At 40.0% G+C, this 19,545-nt stretch overlaps 1 protein-coding gene across 7 annotated transcripts; it reads right to left on the reverse strand.

Moving 5' to 3' along the window:
* Positions 1-369: 369 nt before the first annotated feature.
* On the reverse strand, positions 370-19,458 carry si:dkey-6e2.2 (uncharacterized). Of its 7 annotated transcripts, XM_035524202.2 has the most exons (7): positions 19,311-19,458; positions 13,188-13,278; positions 12,511-12,791; positions 12,310-12,389; positions 2,097-2,388; positions 1,844-1,919; positions 370-1,549 (listed from the first exon to the last, which is right to left on the reverse strand). In XM_035524202.2, the coding sequence occupies exons 5-7, from the start codon at positions 2,380-2,382 to the stop codon at positions 1,255-1,257; spliced, it is 657 nt and encodes a 218-aa protein (XP_035380095.1). In that variant the 5' UTR covers positions 2,383-2,388; positions 12,310-12,389; positions 12,511-12,791; positions 13,188-13,278; positions 19,311-19,458; the 3' UTR covers positions 370-1,254. The 7 variants fall into 7 exon arrangements, with proteins under 7 accessions (XP_035380095.1, XP_035380094.1, XP_035380093.1 ...); XM_035524201.2 differs by lacking the exon at positions 12,310-12,389 and having other exon boundaries at positions 12,511-12,767; positions 19,311-19,457; XM_035524200.2 differs by lacking the exon at positions 12,310-12,389 and having other exon boundaries at positions 19,311-19,457.
* Positions 19,459-19,545: the final 87 nt, after the last annotated feature.

Below are 19,545 nucleotides of genomic sequence, written 5' to 3' on the forward strand. Positions count from 1 at the left end.
TCCAATAATGGACCTTGTTAACCTGAATGAGGTCCTTGTTGAACTAGTATATGTAGGTTATCCAAGTCCACCAGACCTCTTAAATCAAGAAAACTCCATACTGTTAAGGGAAGAGCTCAGGCTAAAAGCATCACACCATCATGCCAAGCTTGGAACAAACAGTCCACCTAAGGTGGTCAGTTAAGTGTAATCTCAGTCAGGAAGGCCTCCAGAGTGGTTTATAGAAAATCATTCGCATTAAAACTGACATTTCCTATCTGCCACTTGTCCCCCACTATAAAACTCACTGGAAGTGGGACCGGCTTTTTCTTTTTTGGCTATGATGTAATTTCATTCAGTGTAAAACTGGAACACAAAGGCTCAAGAGTAAAAGGTTTCAAACTGTTGTATTTAAGGACATTTTCAGACTTTAATACATTGACAAAGTCAGGCCTATCTATGTGTGGCCACAGTGTCATACAGTTTGGAATGGCAAATACCTAGCAAGGTAATTCAGGTCTTTCTTATATTTAAAATCTGTGAACATGCAAAAGCAACAATTATTTAACACTGGATCATCCTATTTTATGTGGATCGTGTGCTGATCAATTTTTTTCAAGTTGATCAAATTCCTACAAAAACACTAACTGAAAGCAATGGCCAGAAATGCCTGACATGGCCCCATGGCCTCTCTAGTATTACCTCTAATACAGCATGCTAAAAAGCATGCATTTTATTTCTGTAGTTGTCACCTGAACGCCTTTGTCAGCACAATACTAGAGCTTCTAGAGTCAAGCTTTGAATTTCAAAAAACCTTTTTGGCTGTTCCCTTAAAGTAGACCTTGTTCATAGGTGTACAGTCAAGACTAGTTTCGACATTTAAACTCTGCCTCCTTAGCCATAACTGGCCTCGGATCCTACTTACTACTTATATGTACAGTATAACAAGTAAGAATATGAGCTGCCACCTTGCCATCTACTGGTGGAAAGGTATCATATCAAATTCTCAGCACCGTATTACACAGTCAGTCAAGTTCCCTTGAAGAACAAAGGAACAGAGTACAACTTGCAGAAAACATTGTTTCTGTTCCTCAGTGCTTTAAATCCATGAGGTGCCAGCCAAAAGCAGTGTAAAGGTAATTACAGTCCTCATTAACATCTTAAAAACACATTAAAAGCACAGTCAGGCCAAGTAAATCTACAGTTTGTGGGATTCCTAGTGTTTATTAAGGCAGAGTCCTTTCCCCACTGTTCTGCCATGGCATCACTGTCCCGTCAAAGATCCATCAACATCCGTGCTTTGAGGTGTTTGATTTTGAGGGAATAGTACTCCTCCTGCAGCTGTAACACCCGCTCTTGTCGACGAAGAACAGAGAGCTCCAGGTCTCTCTTTTCTGCAGATGGCGACGTAGAGCACGGGGGACTCACTGGTGCAGTGTCCTGGCTATTATTACTCATGTGGTTGTCGGGTAATTCAGTGCGTGTGACTGGAGCAACCGGGGCCAGAAGATATTTCACTTCCACTTGCTCTTCTTCTTCTTCTTGAAAGGTTGTACTCTCTTCTTCTAATCTGGAGAGGGTTGGCATTGAGGAGATATTTTTACAGTTTATGATAATGTTTGTTAATGGGATAATATCTCTGTAATAGCCTAATATATATATATATATATATATATATATATATATATATATATATATATATATATACACATACATACATATACATATATACACACACACACACACACTAACTATGTGGCGGTTATTATTAAAACATTTTTTGAGTTAGAATTTTTGTTAAAGATCATGGATCATCAGGGATATCCATAATCTTTTAAGAGTCCATAAGAATTAAAAGATTTACCTGCCCTTAAGCTCAGCCTCTTTTCTCTGTAGTTTGAGAATTTCAATCACAAGTTTAGTCACTGGGTTGATGAGTTCTGCAACAAGAAAAAAAAAAATCAAGACCAAGAGGAAACAGTTGTGGTTAAATAGCCTTCGATTTGTCCAGCCCTTCAGAGATGACTAGTCATGCAATTTTATTCTGGGGCTATATTGTTGAAAAAGGACAACTCAGATACTGACTATTCAGCTGCCAAACACAAACACCTTCTCACCTGCTAGTTCTTTACCTGAGAGGGATTTGTGGGTCACCATGGCCTCCTTGGCTTTGGCTAACTCTACAAACCAGTGTCTCTCGCACTCCTTGCCAGTACGGGGCACATCAGGGTAGGCGGTGGAGATTTCCTCAGCGATCTCATCCCAAGCCCACCTCCGGGTAGTGGCCAGCTCACGACATGAGTGCCGGCCAGTCAGCACATCCTCTCTCCTGGTCTTCACGAGCTGCACAAGCAGCAGCTTCTGCTCTGTCGACCAGTTTGGTTTTCTGGGCCTCATCGCCATTTCGTACTGTTCAGCAGGAAGGCAGATCGACAGCATGAAACGGGTTAGCTGACAACCAACTAAACTGCCAGACAACGCTGCAAGTTACCCTTATGCTCCACTGACATCTAGACTGTTTTCATTAATTACAATACAAATTTAAAGCAGCCATTTCTGATTCCTTGGCCTAATGACATTTTTTTAGGCTGAGCACCTAGTTTTGTTTGGAATCCTGACAGTACAAAGCTAACGTCTTTCTGTTTCCAGTGTTACTTCATGCATTAATGCAACAATATACAATAAATCAGTAATATGTGTTGTATAATTACTTCTATGACTGTTTTAGTATTTTTTGTGTCTTAAAGCAACAATTCACACTGAAAAACCTGATTTTTACACACACACACACACACACACACACACAGCGGGTGAATTAAGTATTGAACAGAAAATGAGAAATGACACAGGGAAAAAGTTTGGAACACACGAAGAAAGAGAGGTGCAAAAAGCCATGGAAAGTCATGACACCAGCTGAAATCTATCAGTAATTAGAAAGCAATCCTGCCACTTAGTGCATATTAATAATTAATATCAGATGGTTTAACTAATGGTCTATAAAAAGATGTCTCATTACCAAGGTGCCACACAAGAAACATCTCATGATGGGTAAAACCAGCGAGCTCTCCCAAGACATTTGCAACCTTATTGTTGCAAAACATACTGATGGCATTGGTTACAGAAGAATTTCTAAACTACTGAAGGTTCCAGTGAGCACTGTTGAGGCCATAATCCAGAAGTGGAAAGAACAACATTTCACCATAAACTGGCCACGACCAGGTGCTCCTTGCAAGATTTCAGACAGAGGAGTGAAAAGAATCATCAGAAGACTTGTCCAAGAGCCAAGGACCACCTGTAGAGAGCTACAGAAAGACCTGGAATCAGCAGGTACAATTGTTTCAAAGAAAACAATAAGTAATGCACTCAACCTCCATGGCCTGTATGCATGCTCACCACGCAAGACTCCATCACTGAAGAAAAAGCATGTTGAAGTGCGTGTAAAGTTTGCTCAACAACATTTAGACAAGCCTGTGAAATACTGGGAGAATATAGTCTGGTCAGATGGGACCAAAATTGAACTCTTTGGATGACATAATACACACCATGTTTGGAGATCAAAACGCACTGCACATCACCCCAAAAATACCATACCAACAGTGAAGTTTGGAGGTGGGATCAGCATGGTGTGGGGTTGCCTTTCAGCATACGGCACTGACACGCTTCATATAATTGAAGGAACGATGAATGGACAATTGTACAGAGACATTCTTGATAAAAATTTGCTGCCATCTACCAGGCTGAAGATGAAACAAGGGTGTACATTTCAGCAAGACAATGATCCCAAACACACAGCCAAGGAAACTCTCAACTGGTTTCGGACAAAGAAAATAAAGCTGCTAGAATGGTCCAGCCAATCACCTGACCTGAATCCAATTGAAAATCTATGGAAGGAACTAAAGCTCAGAGTTCATAGAAGGAGCCCACAGAATCTTCAGGATTTGAAGAGTGCTTGTGTTGAAGAATGGGCCAAAATCACACCTGAGCAATGCATGCGACTAATTTCTCCATACAGGAGGCGTCTTGAAGCTGCAATCACGAACATAGGATTTTGTTCAAAGTATTAAATAAATTTCAGTAAGCATGTTCAATATTTTCTCCCTGTGTCATTTCTCATTATTACACATAATTTATGGACATCTATGGTTTGATTTCTTTGCATGTGTGGATTGGATGGGTTGTTACCAACACCTGGTGAGAATTTCATGTCAATAACACCTTTATATTTACTTAGAAAATATATTTACTTAGAAAATTGGTGACGTGTTAAAATACTTATTTCACCTGATGTGTGTGTGTGTGTGTGTGTGTGTGTGTGTGTGTGTGTGTGTGTATATATATATATATATATATATATATATATATATATATATATATATATATATATATATATATATATATATATATATATATATAAAATTACACTAAACTTGCATTCAGTGAGGCTGAAAACGAAAAAGAAATGTTCCTAATTATTAGGCCACCCCTCCTAATTATTGAGTTCAAGTGTTTCAGCCACACCCAATGGTATCAGAAGCATAAAATGAAGAACACAGCCATGCAGTCTCCATAGACAATCTGTGGAAAAACTGACATTAGACACAGCATTGCCATAAAATGCCACCCTTCAACGTATAAAATGTCTGCCTCACTAGACCAGTCACTCACTACAGAGTTCTACACTGCTTATAGAAGCAACATCAGCACAAAAACTGTGTCAGGAGCCTCATGAACTGGGTTTCCACGGTCAAGCTGAAGCACAAACGCCTAAAATATCTATGCCAATGCCAAGCATCAGCTGGTATACAACATGTCACCACTGGACTGTGGCGCTGTGGAAATTCTGAAGTGATCAATCATGCTTCACTCTCTGGAAAATCTGATGTGTGAATCATAGTTTGGCAGATGCCAGGAGAACACTACCTATCAGAAAGCATAGTGCCAACAGTGAAGTTTGGTATAGGAAGGATAATGGTCTGGAGCTGTGAGTCATGGTTTGGCCAACACCCCTTAGTTCCAGTGATGGGTAATGTTAATACTATGGTTGTATACCACACACAAGATGTTTTAAACAATGATATACTTCCAAATTTTTGGCACCAATTTGAGGAAGGCCTTTTTCTGTTTGTGTAGGACTACGCCCCTGCACCAACTAAGTCCCTAAAAAAGAGTGTTACCCTAGTGTGGTGCAGATGGGTGTTACATCAACCAGGATCAATAAATCCTCAACAGGCCTTTCCTAGGTTCGGTGGGATCGCAAAAATAAAACAATCATCAGCGCAATTAAAATTCTGTAACTCAGCAAAGCACTAGCATGACAATGAGGATTTCTATTAAAAAAAACATGGCTCAGTCAGCATGTTAGCCAACACATAAGATACACTGCACAAACTCACTTTGGTAAATTTACATATACATATGAAATAAAAGACTCACCATTGTTAGCAAAAAATATCTGCTTAGCTATTGAACTTTACTTAAAACAAGAATAAAAGTAATAAGCAGAATAAACACCCCCCCACCCCACCACTGAATAGTTTTTATTACCTACAAAAACATTCAACCCAATATACTATGGGTATTTGGCTTATTATCTGTATTTCTGTATCGTAACAACATCCAAATAACTCAACAGCATCACAGGCTAGTCAAAAGGCTAACAAGGAAACTTACCATGGCTAAACGCAGTAATAACTTCGGGGTAAGAGCGCTAAGCACTCTTCTGATTCTAATTTTATGCACTTTGCTATAAAACAACTCTTTAGCGCACTCTCAAAAGAAAAACATCGATGTGGAGTTTCTCTTCACCCTCATCCATGAAGGGAGAAAAAAAAAGACAATGTGGTGAGGAAAACTTTCACTCACTGAACAGTGGGGGGCACTGTCACTGAATTTAACCATTCCCTCTTATGAGAAATTTAGGTGGGTTACATCCTCCAACCCTAAATCTCATGCATCCTCACATGTAGGAAACTTATCTTAAATTGTTTCAGAGGGCATTAAATAATTAATATTTGGGAAATGGTAAAATGCCTTGTCAAGTCCTCCAAGTATAGACTACATAACCAGGACCAAGGGATTTCCTAAGGATTGGTAAGACAGTCTGTCTGGTGTCATTCTCAATCGTGTGGACCTCCTAGGTTCCAAACCTCCTCCTAGTAACTGAGTGGCTGTAGGTTCAGGTCCCTTTTCCACTCTGTGGCCAAGCTAATCAATATCCATAGGTTCTGCCTTGTCTTCTATGTCTTGACTAACTCTCTGCACTGATGGGGGTGTGATACTGGTTGCATCATCGACTGACTGTTGAACCAGACTGTCCAGTTGATCATCTTGCATAGGCAATACTCAAGGATGATATGCATGGGCTTCCGGGTTTAAGTCAGACTTTACGAATTTCTCATCTCTTGGGAAGGACTCTTCCTTCCACCCAATCTCCATGGCAGACTGAATATCTGATATGTTTGAATCGCCCTCTGAACTGGACTGATCCTCACTGGTGGGAAGTACTTGTTCTCTTCCCACAGGAATTTCAATGGTCATTACCCAGGATGTAGCATGGAGGGGAATGGTACTCAACCATCTTACATACAGGAACTGGTTGTATTTCCTCTACCTCTTCTAGACATTGATTTGGTGGATCAGTCCCCTCTTCTGGCTCAAGTGTCAGAGGACACGTCATACTCCTCAGGGGTCTTGGTTGAGTAGGTTCTACAGCAGGGGTATGAAGAAACCCACAAGGCAACAGCAAATTTCTATGCAGGGTTCTGTCCAGACTTTCTGCACCCACGTAGACTGGACTTTCAGCAATTTGCTTCACAACCCTGTACACACCTCTGTCTGCCAACTTATGCTTACCCTGAAGAGCAACATTTCTCACGAGCACCCGGTCACCTGTTTCTATGGTAGACTCTGTGACTTTGCCATCAAATCTCACTTTATTTGCCTGTGCTGCTTTGTCACTGTGCTCAATGGCCAATTTGTAGCTCTCCTAAAGGCTATGTTGTAATCTCGTCACATATTCTAGATGTGACACTTTTCTGGGATGTTCAGGGGTTATGCCAAAAGCAAGGTCAATTGGAAGGCTTGGCTGTCTACCAAACATAAGATGGTAGGGAGAGAAACCAATTGTGTCATTCTTAGTACAGTTATATGCCTGTACCAGTGGCTGTACATAATCTCAGAGAACTCTGAAAAGTTCCCAACATTTCTAATAGCGTTCTATTGAATCACTCCACAGGGCTGCCACACGGATGGTAGGGCATAGTCCGTGTTTTCTTGATACCCAACATCTAACAGAGGTTCTTGTCCTTGATAATGCAGGATTCAAAGTCACGACCCTGATCACTATGAAACCGCTCCGCATATCCATAATGGACGAAGAAGCTGTTCCACAAGGCCCTTGTAACTGTTTTAGCCCTCTGATCCAGTGTTGGAACAGCAACTGCATATTTTGTAAAATGGTCTGTGATGAGTTTATATATATATATATATATATATATATATATATATATATATATATATATATATATATATATATATATAGATAGATAGATAGATAGATAGATAGATAGATAGATAGATAGATAGATAGATAGATAGATAGATAGATAGATAGTGCTCTTTTGACAGATAATCCATACAAACGAGTTCAAGGAAGCAGTTTGTCTTAATGCTTACTAATGGTGCATTTCTCCCTGCCTTTGCCTTGTGCCTAATACACCTTTTGCAGTTCAAAATCCTTTTCCTTACATCTACAGACATCCTGGGCCAATAGAACCTACAGTTCTTTCAATCCCGAGATGACCAGTGGTATCGTGAAGACCCTTAAGAGCCGCATCCCTGAACTTCTTGGGAAAGACAAGTTGGAAGCTGGGTTCTCTTCTGATCATCCACTTACTGTATTCGACTTCATCACTCAGGAGGAGTTGGTCCACTACTCTCAACATTAGCTGGACTTTCCTTTCTTCTCATTGCCTTGCCCTGTATGAAGGCACCTTTCATGATTTAACCATGTCTATCATTCTACTTACTAAAGGATCATTCTGTTGTTCAAGAACCCAATCCTGTCGAGAAATTTGTGATATCTGACCCAGGAAGGAGATCAGAGTGGACAAACTCAACAGGTATAGCATTTGCATCCATTGCAAGACATTCAACAGCAGCAGGTGCATCACAGACATTGTCACCATTGCATGCCTGGAATCTCTGACAATCGACTTTCACAGTAGCTTCGTGAAATATTGGCTCAGCTCCCACTTCCACAAATCGGGTGACAAATCGTTTGACATGATAGTCATCATCAGTTATACAATTGTCTTGCCCATCAGGTGCATGTGGCCTCATAGAAACACCATCAGCATCCTGTTTTTTCTTTCCTGCCCTATACTGGATGGTAAAATTAAAACTGGAAAGGGCTGCAAGCCATCTGTGTCCTGCCACATGCAGCTTTGCAGAGGTCAAAACATAGGTCAAGGGGTTATTGTCCATCGTGACCGTGAACTTTGCACCATAAAGGTAGTCGAAGAACTTGTCAGTCACTGCCCACCTGAAAGCTAGGAGCTCATGTTTGTGTGCAGGATATCTTCTTTCACATTCTGACAACCCACAGCTTGCATAAGCAATAACTCGTAGCTGACCATCTTGTTCCTTATATAATGCTGCACCAAGACCATGTAAACTGGCATCTGTATGGAACATGTATGGCTGCTCTGGATTTTCAAAGCCTAAAACAGAAGCAGAAGTCAGCTTTTCAATCAGAGTTCGAAATGCACTCTCACAATCAACAGTCCACCTCTCATTAAAATGTTGCTTCCAATCAAAAGAAGATGGTACTTTAGACTTAGTACATTTTGGGTTGGGGGACTTCTTTGGGGGAAGATAACCTACACAGTGTGGCCATTTAGAGGTTTGGAGATCTTTGAATAGTCCATCACAAACCTCCTATAACATCCTGCGAACCCTAGGAATGACTTAATCTCTTTAAGGTTGTTCGGTCTTGGCCAGGTAGTAAGGGCAGCGATCTTGCCAGGGTGAGTCCTAACTCCATTTTCAGACACAACATGGCCCAAGTAGTTGACATTTCCTGAAAAAGTGGCATTTGTCTGGAGAGAGTTTCAATCCTAATTCTTTAATCCTTTGTAGGACACGGAAGAGCCACGATCCTCATGCTTTTCCAGTGTGCTTGAGGATACAATAAGATCATCCAAGAATACCAGGGCTTCCTTGAAGTTCATACTCCCCACACACTTTTCCATCACACTTTGAAAAGTGCTTGGAGTATTAGTAACCCCTGTGGCATGCTGCTGAACCCCCAGAAATCCATTGGTGTAACAAAAGCAGTTTTGTGCTTATCCTCTTTTTCATGCTCGACCTGATAATATCCTGACTTAAGATCCATGACTGAGAACCACTTAGATCCACAAAGAGCTAAAAAGGCTTCTTCAATATTTGGTAAGGCATATGGATCTTTAATAGTCTGGTTATTCAACTTCCTATAATCCACAAACAGACTACTACAATGGTGCAAAGGGGCTCTCTGACTATCTGATGATGTTGGCATCACACAGCTCTTGGAGATGGAGTCTCACAGTCTCATAATCCGAAGGATGCATCGGCCTCACTCTCTGCTTGAAAGCAGTAGGACGTGAAAGGCGAATGCAGTGTTTGACATGCGCAAAGGCCTCTGGGATAGAATTTAACGTTGTGGTGATCCTTCTCTTCCACTCCTCAAACAGTGGAGAATAACCAAAGTTGAAGGATATGTCACTTCTCAGGGATCCAGGGTCTTGGGCATGATACTGAACGCATGTAGGAGGAGAAGCCGACTCATCAGGTTGAGGACTGGAAGTGGAGACGGAGAGCAAGGAAGACAATGGCACTGATAGATCTGCAATATTTCTATTGGCAGGGAGTTTGATGTCATGTCCAGTTGTATTCTGCACAAGAATGGGAACCTTAAAGGAAGACTGGGCTGGACTGGAGAGTATGTAACTCCAAAAAAACAATCCACCAGACTGGGTTTAGTGGTTGGTTCTACAAGTAGGGATTCTCCAGATAAGGAGGGAATTTTTTTGTAAATCGTTAATGCTCTCTTTTTGCCGGCTGAAATGGTAACACTCGACTTGCCCTGCAGTTTCACCCTTCCAACTCTCCCACTGTCCCTCTCCTTTCTGTGCCTATGACAGAGATTTCTCACCAGTGATAAATAAAGATGGTTCCCAGCTCTTTGGTGATGCTTTGCATTCTGGCTACTTACACAGGCGTTATACAGAACATCAAGTGTATTTGTTCCTATGTGTGCAGGGGTTTCAAAGCTTGCTTTACAATCTGACACAACTAGAGCTAGAGTGGCTATGTCTTCAGCTCTGCCAGTAACAGACTCAGGGAAGTAGATAGTAAGTTCAACATAACCAAGGTATGGCACAATGTGATCTCCAGCACCTTCTATTATTAGATTATTCAACTGTAGGATTGGCGGTGATTTTAGGTGAGCGCCATGAAAAGACTGGGAAATTGTGGTCACATGGGAGCCTGCATCAAGGAGGCATTCACAGGGAGTTCCCTCAATAATAATGGAGGTCGTGCACCTTGATCCAACTAGCCCGGTAACAGCCACATCTCTAGATTGCGTCTCTGTGTGTGCATTACATCCAGCCCTCAATAGTTCTTGCGATGGAGTGGGACTCTTAATTGAAGTCTGGTTCTCAATATGTCCCTCTATTGCTGGCCATGTCTCATTTTCCATTCCTCTTGCCTAACCCTTAGTTCTCTGTATTTCTTGTCCACCAAAGCTTTGTTTCTAGAGTTCTCACACTGTCTTGCTATGTGACCATCACCGCATTTAAAACAGAACCAAGCATTAGGCTGCGGCTGAGGTTCAATTGCTGTCTGATGCACTTGGATGTCTGCATTTGGATGTCTGTTCTGCACTTACTCTAGCTTTACTGGATGCACACCTTGACTCCTTCTTAGATTTTTTGGAACTCAGCTGCATCTTCCGTGACTTGTTTTCTCAGTTCCTCTGCTTCTGCCATGTAAGCCTGCAGAACACTAGCACGCATATCAAAATGTGAGGTGAATTCCGTCACCGAATGGATATTTAAGGTTGGCTTGACTTTTGACCTACCCATGTGTCGCTGTAATCTATATTCTTCTGTATGCAGCTTTAGCAAAAGCTCTGCAAAATCAGGGGGATCATCAGTCCTTGACTCAAGCTGTAAACCTAAAAGCAATGACTGGTCCCAACAACCACATACAAACTGCCTAAGCAACGTTCCGTTACATCTGCTGCTTTTATACCATTTCTTTTTACAGCAGAACTGAGAAGTATTTGGAGTCTCTGAAGAGTTTTAATGAGTGTTGAGAAATCTGAAAAATTTCATCTCCAGCCTCCACAAGACCATATGCTGAATCCAGAAGCTTCACATACTCATGAGGACATGCTTCACATACTCATGAGGACTTCCTGCGCTGTACGTCCTAAGGCAGGCAATCCTGAAACAACAACTCAACATGGAGAGACCAAGTTTCAAAATTTGCTTCTCCAGGGGGTTTTGGGACACACCCTGAGAATGACCTTAACCATTTAGACCCTTGGTTATTTGCCGAAGCCTAATTTTTGATCACATGCTCCACTACTATGCTTTGTACTTCAGGTGGCGTGAGGACATGGATTGAGACAGAAAGAACAGTGTTTCTGGTGGCTAAGGTCTATTTTGGCAATTTGAGGCAGACAGCAATAAACTGCTTGAACTGAAGGGAGCTGTTCTACGTTCTTTGTGGTTTTGCGCAGGACCGGTGTCTAGGTAGTGTCTGAATCATCACTGTCTGGGTCAGACTCTGAACCATCATGCTCATCAGGATGGCCTGTGGTCAGTGAGATGTGCACTGCAACCTTCACTAGTACTCTAATGTTGTCAACTAGCCATTTCACTGATGTGTTAGCTACATTAGTTATATAGCAAGAAAAGTCAGGCTGTAAGAATGCTATGGCTCCTTAGCATCAAACTCAACAATGGCACTGTAATTCCCTGAACCTGCTTTTCCCACCATTACTATTTTTGTCACTGTCCCATACTTCCCAAAAGAGGCAACTATGTCATCATCAATATCGGTATCAGAGATATTACATACTAATAAAGACTTCTGTGCACATACCCCAAACTTCAGTTCAATATCCATTTGTGTTAAATCCCTCAAAATCCTGCTAATGGGACAAAATCAGCTTTGCAAAAAACAAACAATTAAACAAAAGGCAACATTCAGCTCTCAAAATTCAATTTCAAGATTTATAATACTCAGTAAATACAAAATAAATCCTCCTGGCTGGCTCACCACTTTTTTTGCGAGTAACCCTAGTGTGGTGCAGATGAGAGTTGCATCAACCAGGATGAGTAATCCTCAATGGGCCCTTCCTAGGTTCGGTGGGAGGGTTTAAACAATGAAGATGCAAGTCTGGATTTAACAGATGTATTAAGACATCAATAGCAACTATACAATTTTTTTAAAAAAGGAACAAAAGAAATAAGTTGCTACCTGGGTAGTCGTATCCTTTTGTCCGTGCACATTTCAAGTTCAGTCCTTTTTAACTGCAGTCTCTGCAGTCTTATGTTCAAACGTGTGTGTACGTGTGTGTGCATATGTCCAGCAAAAAAACTTGCGCGATCGTTGATCTCTGTCTTTCCTAAGACTCCTGCGGTCTATGGAGCTAGATGGCACAGGACCAACGAGTTCACAGCCTCACTGGCTTGCCATATCTCTCTGAATCCAAATTCGAATCCCCCAAATGAAATCTGTCCAAAAAAAAAAAAAAAAGTCTGCATAGTGCAGAAAGAAATGTTACACATCACCCTCAAAGCCATTCATCACAACTAAAATTCTACAACTAGAATTAAAACTGCAAACATACTGCAGTGTGCCTGTTTGTCAAATAACAGATGGATTAAAAGAAATTTTCCCATAGCACTTGCTAATGTTGCTAACCCCTGATTACCTGAGTGTAATACAATTGTAACTTTGCACTTTTCCTCACATTATTCATGAGTCAATAAGATGAAGTTCATCTTACATACATTCAACTAACAAATAGTGTTAATGATATAGTGGATCCTGCAGAAAGTAAAGCCAGTAACTTTCTAGAAAATTATATCTATTATATTACATCAGCTGTTAGCTGAAACACAACTTAGCATAATTGTTTTTTACATACTTACATTTCTCTCATCTGCAGTTTAGCCATGGACAGTTGGTAGTCCCTGTTTTAGTAAAGGTTTCGTTGCCAGTCCTGCATTGTATTGACCCTGGCTGGAAAAGTAGTCAGATACAAAGTGGTTAGCAGATATGTACTGGTTTTGCCCACTGTAGCTAGGACAATGCCATCAGAAATTGCTCTTCTGTCCTCTGAGGCTGGGTGTGATGTAGTTATTTGTGCTGGTCTGTGCAAACAACAGAGCAGTTCCTGCGCTTAGCTCTCAGCTTCAGCATATTGCTAATGGGTTCTGGAGCTTGCAGGGAAAAAAACATCGCATGGTCTCAAAGATATACTCAGAATGCAGTGGGGGTGGGGGTATAAATCTAATGACTCCCTTAGTGATGAGCATATCAGGGCCATATCTGAACAACTTGTTTTATCCCATATTTTCTTTCGGTTTCTCAAAAACTGACTGGGTTGTCTTATTTCAGTTTGTGGATTGGTAGGCACTCCAGGTACCTAAATTTATGTGCAAAAGAGAAAGTGATTTTTTTTTCCATGTAACCTTCAAAATAAACCAAATTGTTAAATTAAAACATTTGTTTCACTTAACAGAGAACACAAACATCTGTAACGGGCATATTATTTGAGGAAACACATAAAACCTGAACCTGTGTAATACCATTTCTTACCGCACACTGCATTATAGATAATGACTGAAAAAACTGTAATTCATAGTCATACAAACAACAAGCTGCAGAAATGAGCTCATTACATTTCTGGAAACAAACAGTTCATGCATGTCATCATCTATAACTCCACTGTCCTCTGCCCAGCTTTCAAAGAACCACTGGACACAGACTGCACATGGAAGCTACTCCTCTGTGAACTCGAGGTCCTTTCTGTCCCCATATGAATGCTAGCAGACTGCACAAGCTTCCAGGTCCCTTTTTTGGTTTTCTTCTCCTTAGATTTTTGCTTTTCCCCTTGATCTTTCCATTTTCTGTGATGAAACAAAAATAGTCATCACTGGTCTAATTACACTAACAATTGTGTAGGACTTTAGCCTAGCAAAGTGCAGCAACTCGACATGGCAGATTCCACAAGTGGACAGATGATGTCTGGAGGAATGTTGAGCCATGCTGTCTGGATAGCCACCCACAGCTCTGTGGTATGTGTAGGTTCAGGATCTCGGGTGCAAACGGACCTCTCCAATACATCCAATAAATGATCTATTGGGCTCATGTGGGGTGAACAGGTCAACCGCATAATTCGTCTGAACTCTTCAGAACACTCCTCAAACCAACTGTGGACACCTTGGACCCGATGGTACGGGGCATTATCCTGCTGGAATATCCGATCATTGTGGGGGTACATGACGTCCCTGAAGGGCCGCAAATGGTCACCAAGCAGTGAAACGTAGCAGGCACTGGTTTAAGTTGTGTGTTTGGGTGAACCAGTGGACCCAACCCATGCCATGACGACAAACCCCACACCGGTATGAAGCTCCCACCAGCCCCAACAGTGCCTTGTTGACTACTCGGGTCCATGGCTTCATGTGGTCTTCGCCACACACAAACCCTACAATCAGCCTGAAACAAGTGGTACCATGACTCATCGGGCCACACCACATGTTGCCAGTCCTCTAGGGTCCAGTTAGCAACCACACAAGTACAACTGAATTGCTGTGTCCGTTGTTGTGATATTAACAGAGGAATTCTTGTAGGTATTCTACTTCCATATTCCATGGATGCTAAATAACTCACAACTTGTACATCATCACCACCATCAAGTGGAGGATGACATGGGAGGGTCTACTGGGTCCGATGAACTCTTGAAAGGAACTCTCAGATGTTTGAGATGGCATGAAAAGATTCTCATTGATCTTGGTGGGGTTGAATGGGTATATCCCTGACCCTTGTAAACCTGAGCATTCAAAAGGTGTAGAAGTTTTCACCAAAGCCTTTGAAAACAATGGCATGAACAATGCCCTGTCAAGCAGTTTCCCTTCTATCTCTCAATGGATCCTTCGTCCCTTGAACTGTCAGTAGTTTTAAGCTCTTTAACAGTTGAGTTGTGTGAGGGGATAAGCTAAATACATGGACATTTTTCTCTTTCATTGCATTTTAAAGTTGATGAAGTACACATAAATGCCGTGACCTTCAACAGGGAGCAAATGGGGCAGTGAACCATTCTGGGAAGCCTTCACAGAAATCCCTTCCCCCATCCTGTGAACAAGGCAATGCTTATCCACTCATTTTTTTCTGATAAAAGCTATTCTTGGGAGCACCAATGATTCATTCAATCTCCCTTAGTCTGCTTGCATTTGAATTTTATCATTGTGGGCCCATAGCCACCAGCAGCCCTGATGCTGGTGGTGATTTCACCTTTCTCTCCACCACTGACCTCAAAGCAGAGGCCAACTTTGGCAACAAGTCTGGTGATCAGGATGTGATCCTGGAGCCTTGTTTCTTCACAATCCCAGACATTTTCCAACCCCAGGTTGTTAATCATGCCCTTATCATTTTTGAAGCCATTTCTTTCAACCTAAACTGCAAGATTGCATCTGAGAGTGCCTCTAGTTTGTGTACACTAAAACATTTGAAACTATTTATAGCTAGCCTTTTTGTATTTTCAATGAAATCTTTTATTCCTTTTTTCTCAGCAAATTGGTAGGCCAGTATTGAATGACCTCCATCCTCAAGGGGAAATAACATTTTCCCCGCTTGTAATCAACTCCCCTAGTTTTGCTTCATCCTCCACATGGACGGATTTCTTCCAATCATATGATCTCCCTTGACTATCTCCCTTTGTTCTGCACTGAAGCGCGAATTTTAGAATGTTCTAAGCCCTGGCTATCATGCTCACCTGAGGGACCTCACCATACTCAATGATTGGTCTATACTCTTTTATGGCTCCCTCTCATCCTAACCTTCTTCCACTGATTTGTGGCCTTCCCTGAGTTTTGCATTTTGATTCTGTGTCTGGATTTCTTTCCCCATCTTTGCCATCATCTGATATAGGCTACATTCAACTGAATTAATCAATGTATAAAATAAGGTAGAAAGATTTTATCTAATTGCTAAAAATATTTGGCAACATTGTACTGAAGGGCACTGTTTAGAAAGCTACATGACACCTATTTAAGTTATCTGGGTCTACATTAGTGAAGGTAAAATATAGTCTATATTCACAGACCGAACTACCGCCTACAGAGTGCATAACCAATGATACTCAGTGATAAGAGTAATAAGAAATTATACTAAAAAAATCAAATTAATTATATTGGAACCGCGACACCAGTGGGAGGAACCGTGACATGAGGACAAAATGAAGAGGGAGAAAATATTAGACATGAGTGAACACCCAAAGTTGTATGAAAAAGAGTGTCCATTTCTACTGAATATTTCAATACAATGTCCAAGTATATAGCATTTTGTTTGCTGGTGATGTTCACCAGCAATAACTTGAGCACATACCCAGAATACCCTTAATTGGAAGAACCGATAATTAATTATTTTGATAAGACTAATAGTAAATAATAAATTAGGTGTGATTAAATAAATAATAACATTTCACTCAAACATCACCCATAAAAATGCATTCCACTCCTCCTCCGCTTGACAAAGCACGTCACCAGAATGCATTGCTGTCACTTAAAATGTACTAAGATGGCGATCACAGGACCCTTTTTAAATTCTCCGAACTGTGCTTTTTCATAGTCATCTGTGGAGCACCACACACTGTGAATGAAGCGAGCTCCTTTAGCTTGCATAACACACTTCTTGTTTAAACTATGTGGTTAAGTTATAAAGGTGTCAATTTTTGTCATAAGTTCAGAGAAAGAGTGCCACACCTCATCCACTACTGACCAATCAAGGTCAAGCATGCTTTTCCTCTACTGATCCAAAACAGAGGAAAAGCTAGTTTGGGCCTTTATTTCAGTCTACTTTTGCGATGCTGCACACCTCACATTTAAAAAGGTGTCATGCAAATGCTCTTTAATAGACCACTGAAGACATGTCATTTTTCTGTCATCAGCACCATGCTTTCATGCCCATATTAATGTACTCTGGGATTTTTTCAATGAGAGAAAAAATTTTTTTTAATTGTCTCTCATGATCTGTGGTAAACATAAATGTTCCAAATTTTATAAATGTTGTTCCATGTACCTTTTTCATCACTAGAGTATCACTAGATCACTAGATCATTTAAATTATGAGGTTGTTAAAGAGTCAAAAAGTTTTATTTGCTGCAAGTAACCTAACACTACAGTGCACTGATGTTCTAAGAAACTTCTGTTATTGTAGTTTCGTCACTAATTTGTTTTTTTTATTCTTTCAGTTAGGCTTTTCAAACTACAGCTTTGTCAAACCAGCTTCTATTTAGCTTACAGTTGTTAGTTATCAGTCATAAGTTAGTTAGCTGGGGATACTTACTATGTAATATATGATGGTTAGCAATATAGAACTAGAATGTTTTCAAATCTTTAGCATACATTTATGGTGAAAATTAGTACCAATCACAGATGTGTGCTCCTTTATTGCCAGTGTAAGTAAAATGAGACAAAATATAACAGAGTAAGTAGAGATGGGACAGTAGAGACTACATCAAGGCAAATATTCCATTTATAACACATATTGTAAAAAAGGCAAAAAGTCTATGGGACTATTGTGCTGTAACTTTTGTCATTCAAAAAACACCAAGCAAAATTATACTTTTTTGTTGTTGTTGCATGAGTGGTTTTACCTGCATATTTATAATAATACACAAAGCTATTTCAGGCTCCAGCTCAGGTTTGTTTTTTGTTTTGTTTTGTTTTGTTTTGTTTTTTTTGGATGTGTGCTTATGATTACTGCCACTAAATCTATTGAGCAAAGCTCTTTTAACATACATAAAAGTAACTGTATTCTCTAAAAAAATGAAATAAGTGGAAATCAAAATTTTAGTACTGAATGATATACAGATTAGTACTATTTAGTTTTCAATTTTAAAATTAGGCCTACTTGGAAAGGTTTACTTGAAACAATTATGAAAATGTAAACCTTCACAAACTAGCACCAAGAGGTCAGAATAAAATTGTAATATTACAATAATAAGTTAACAGACAGTTAACTTTTCATGTGTTTTGAAAGTTGAATGATGAGCTTTTGCAAGTTTACTTTAGCATTATGACCGAAAAGATTCACTTTTTGACACTCTAAAGGCTCCTGATTTCCATTACTGTGTATTTTTTATGCAAATGCATATATGTCCTGATAAAAAAAAAGGGTTTAAATTACTTCAGACAATACTTGTAATCATGTTTTTGTTTATTTTTGTTAACTTTAATTTTGATTAACAAATTCTGATTAATTAGTTCATGTGTGATTTTTTTAGTAGATAAGTAGCATTTAGTAGTATTCCAACTTAAAATGCAGAATTGTTAGAAAAATTAAGGCAAATATCTCATACAATATTATTATTTTTATTATAAGAAGTCAGTCCTAGTCAGTCATGATTTTACACCTGCTCTAACACGGTTGATTCAGCACTAAACTGTCGAATGCAATGGGCATTCTAGCATTTTACAGAAGACCCAGAAAACGAAAAACTCCAAACTGCACTCATATGGCAGTTCATGACGGGATAAGAGAAACTAATTTCTCATGTTTAGCATGTCACTGGAGCAGTCATATTTCGTCTGTTTTTAGACCACCAGAAAATTTCTATTTTTAACTTTTTTCAGTGTTCTGCTAGTATTGGTTCTCTTATAATCAGTATGTTTGTATTTAATTACTTTGGATAAGGCCCATGCAGCTCAGTAGCTGGCAGCACTGCGACATTAAGATTTTAAAAATGTCCTATTTTTAACAACATTGTTTAATAAAAGCTAAATACAATAGATACATAAATCTAGATTTTCTATTGATCAAAACTATTTTTCCTCATCTCTAAAACAAAAGGTTATTGACAAATCTCAGACCGCCTCTTGGCTACAGCTAGTATGACGCAACATGTTAAAACGTGATGTTTGTTATAAGAATAACTCCTAGCAAGCTAAAATCAATACTAGCAAGCTAATATCAAGTATCCCTAATTTCATTAACTTCTGTTGCTTTCCTACTCCGAGGTAATTGCAAACATGTAAGAACTAAAGACTCACCTCCAAATATTTGTGGCTTTAATTTGATTCTTGTACCTGACATAAAGATTGCAACGAAATAATAGTTTTCGTGGTGATTTTTTTCCCCAGCAGAGTCCTACACATGGGAAGTGACGTTTTGCTTTTTGTAAACGATTTTTCGGCACTTGTAGTTTTTCCCAGTTTTCTCCAACGTAGAAAATTAGTGTAGACTTGTGAATGTAAAGACTGTGATTCCCATGGTGCAGTTACTGAA

The sequence above is a fragment of the Electrophorus electricus genome, chromosome 7 (genome assembly GCF_041902795.1).
Source record: "Electrophorus electricus isolate QZ-2024a chromosome 7, ASM4190279v1, whole genome shotgun sequence".
Taxonomy (NCBI): Eukaryota; Metazoa; Chordata; class Actinopteri; order Gymnotiformes; family Gymnotidae; genus Electrophorus; species Electrophorus electricus.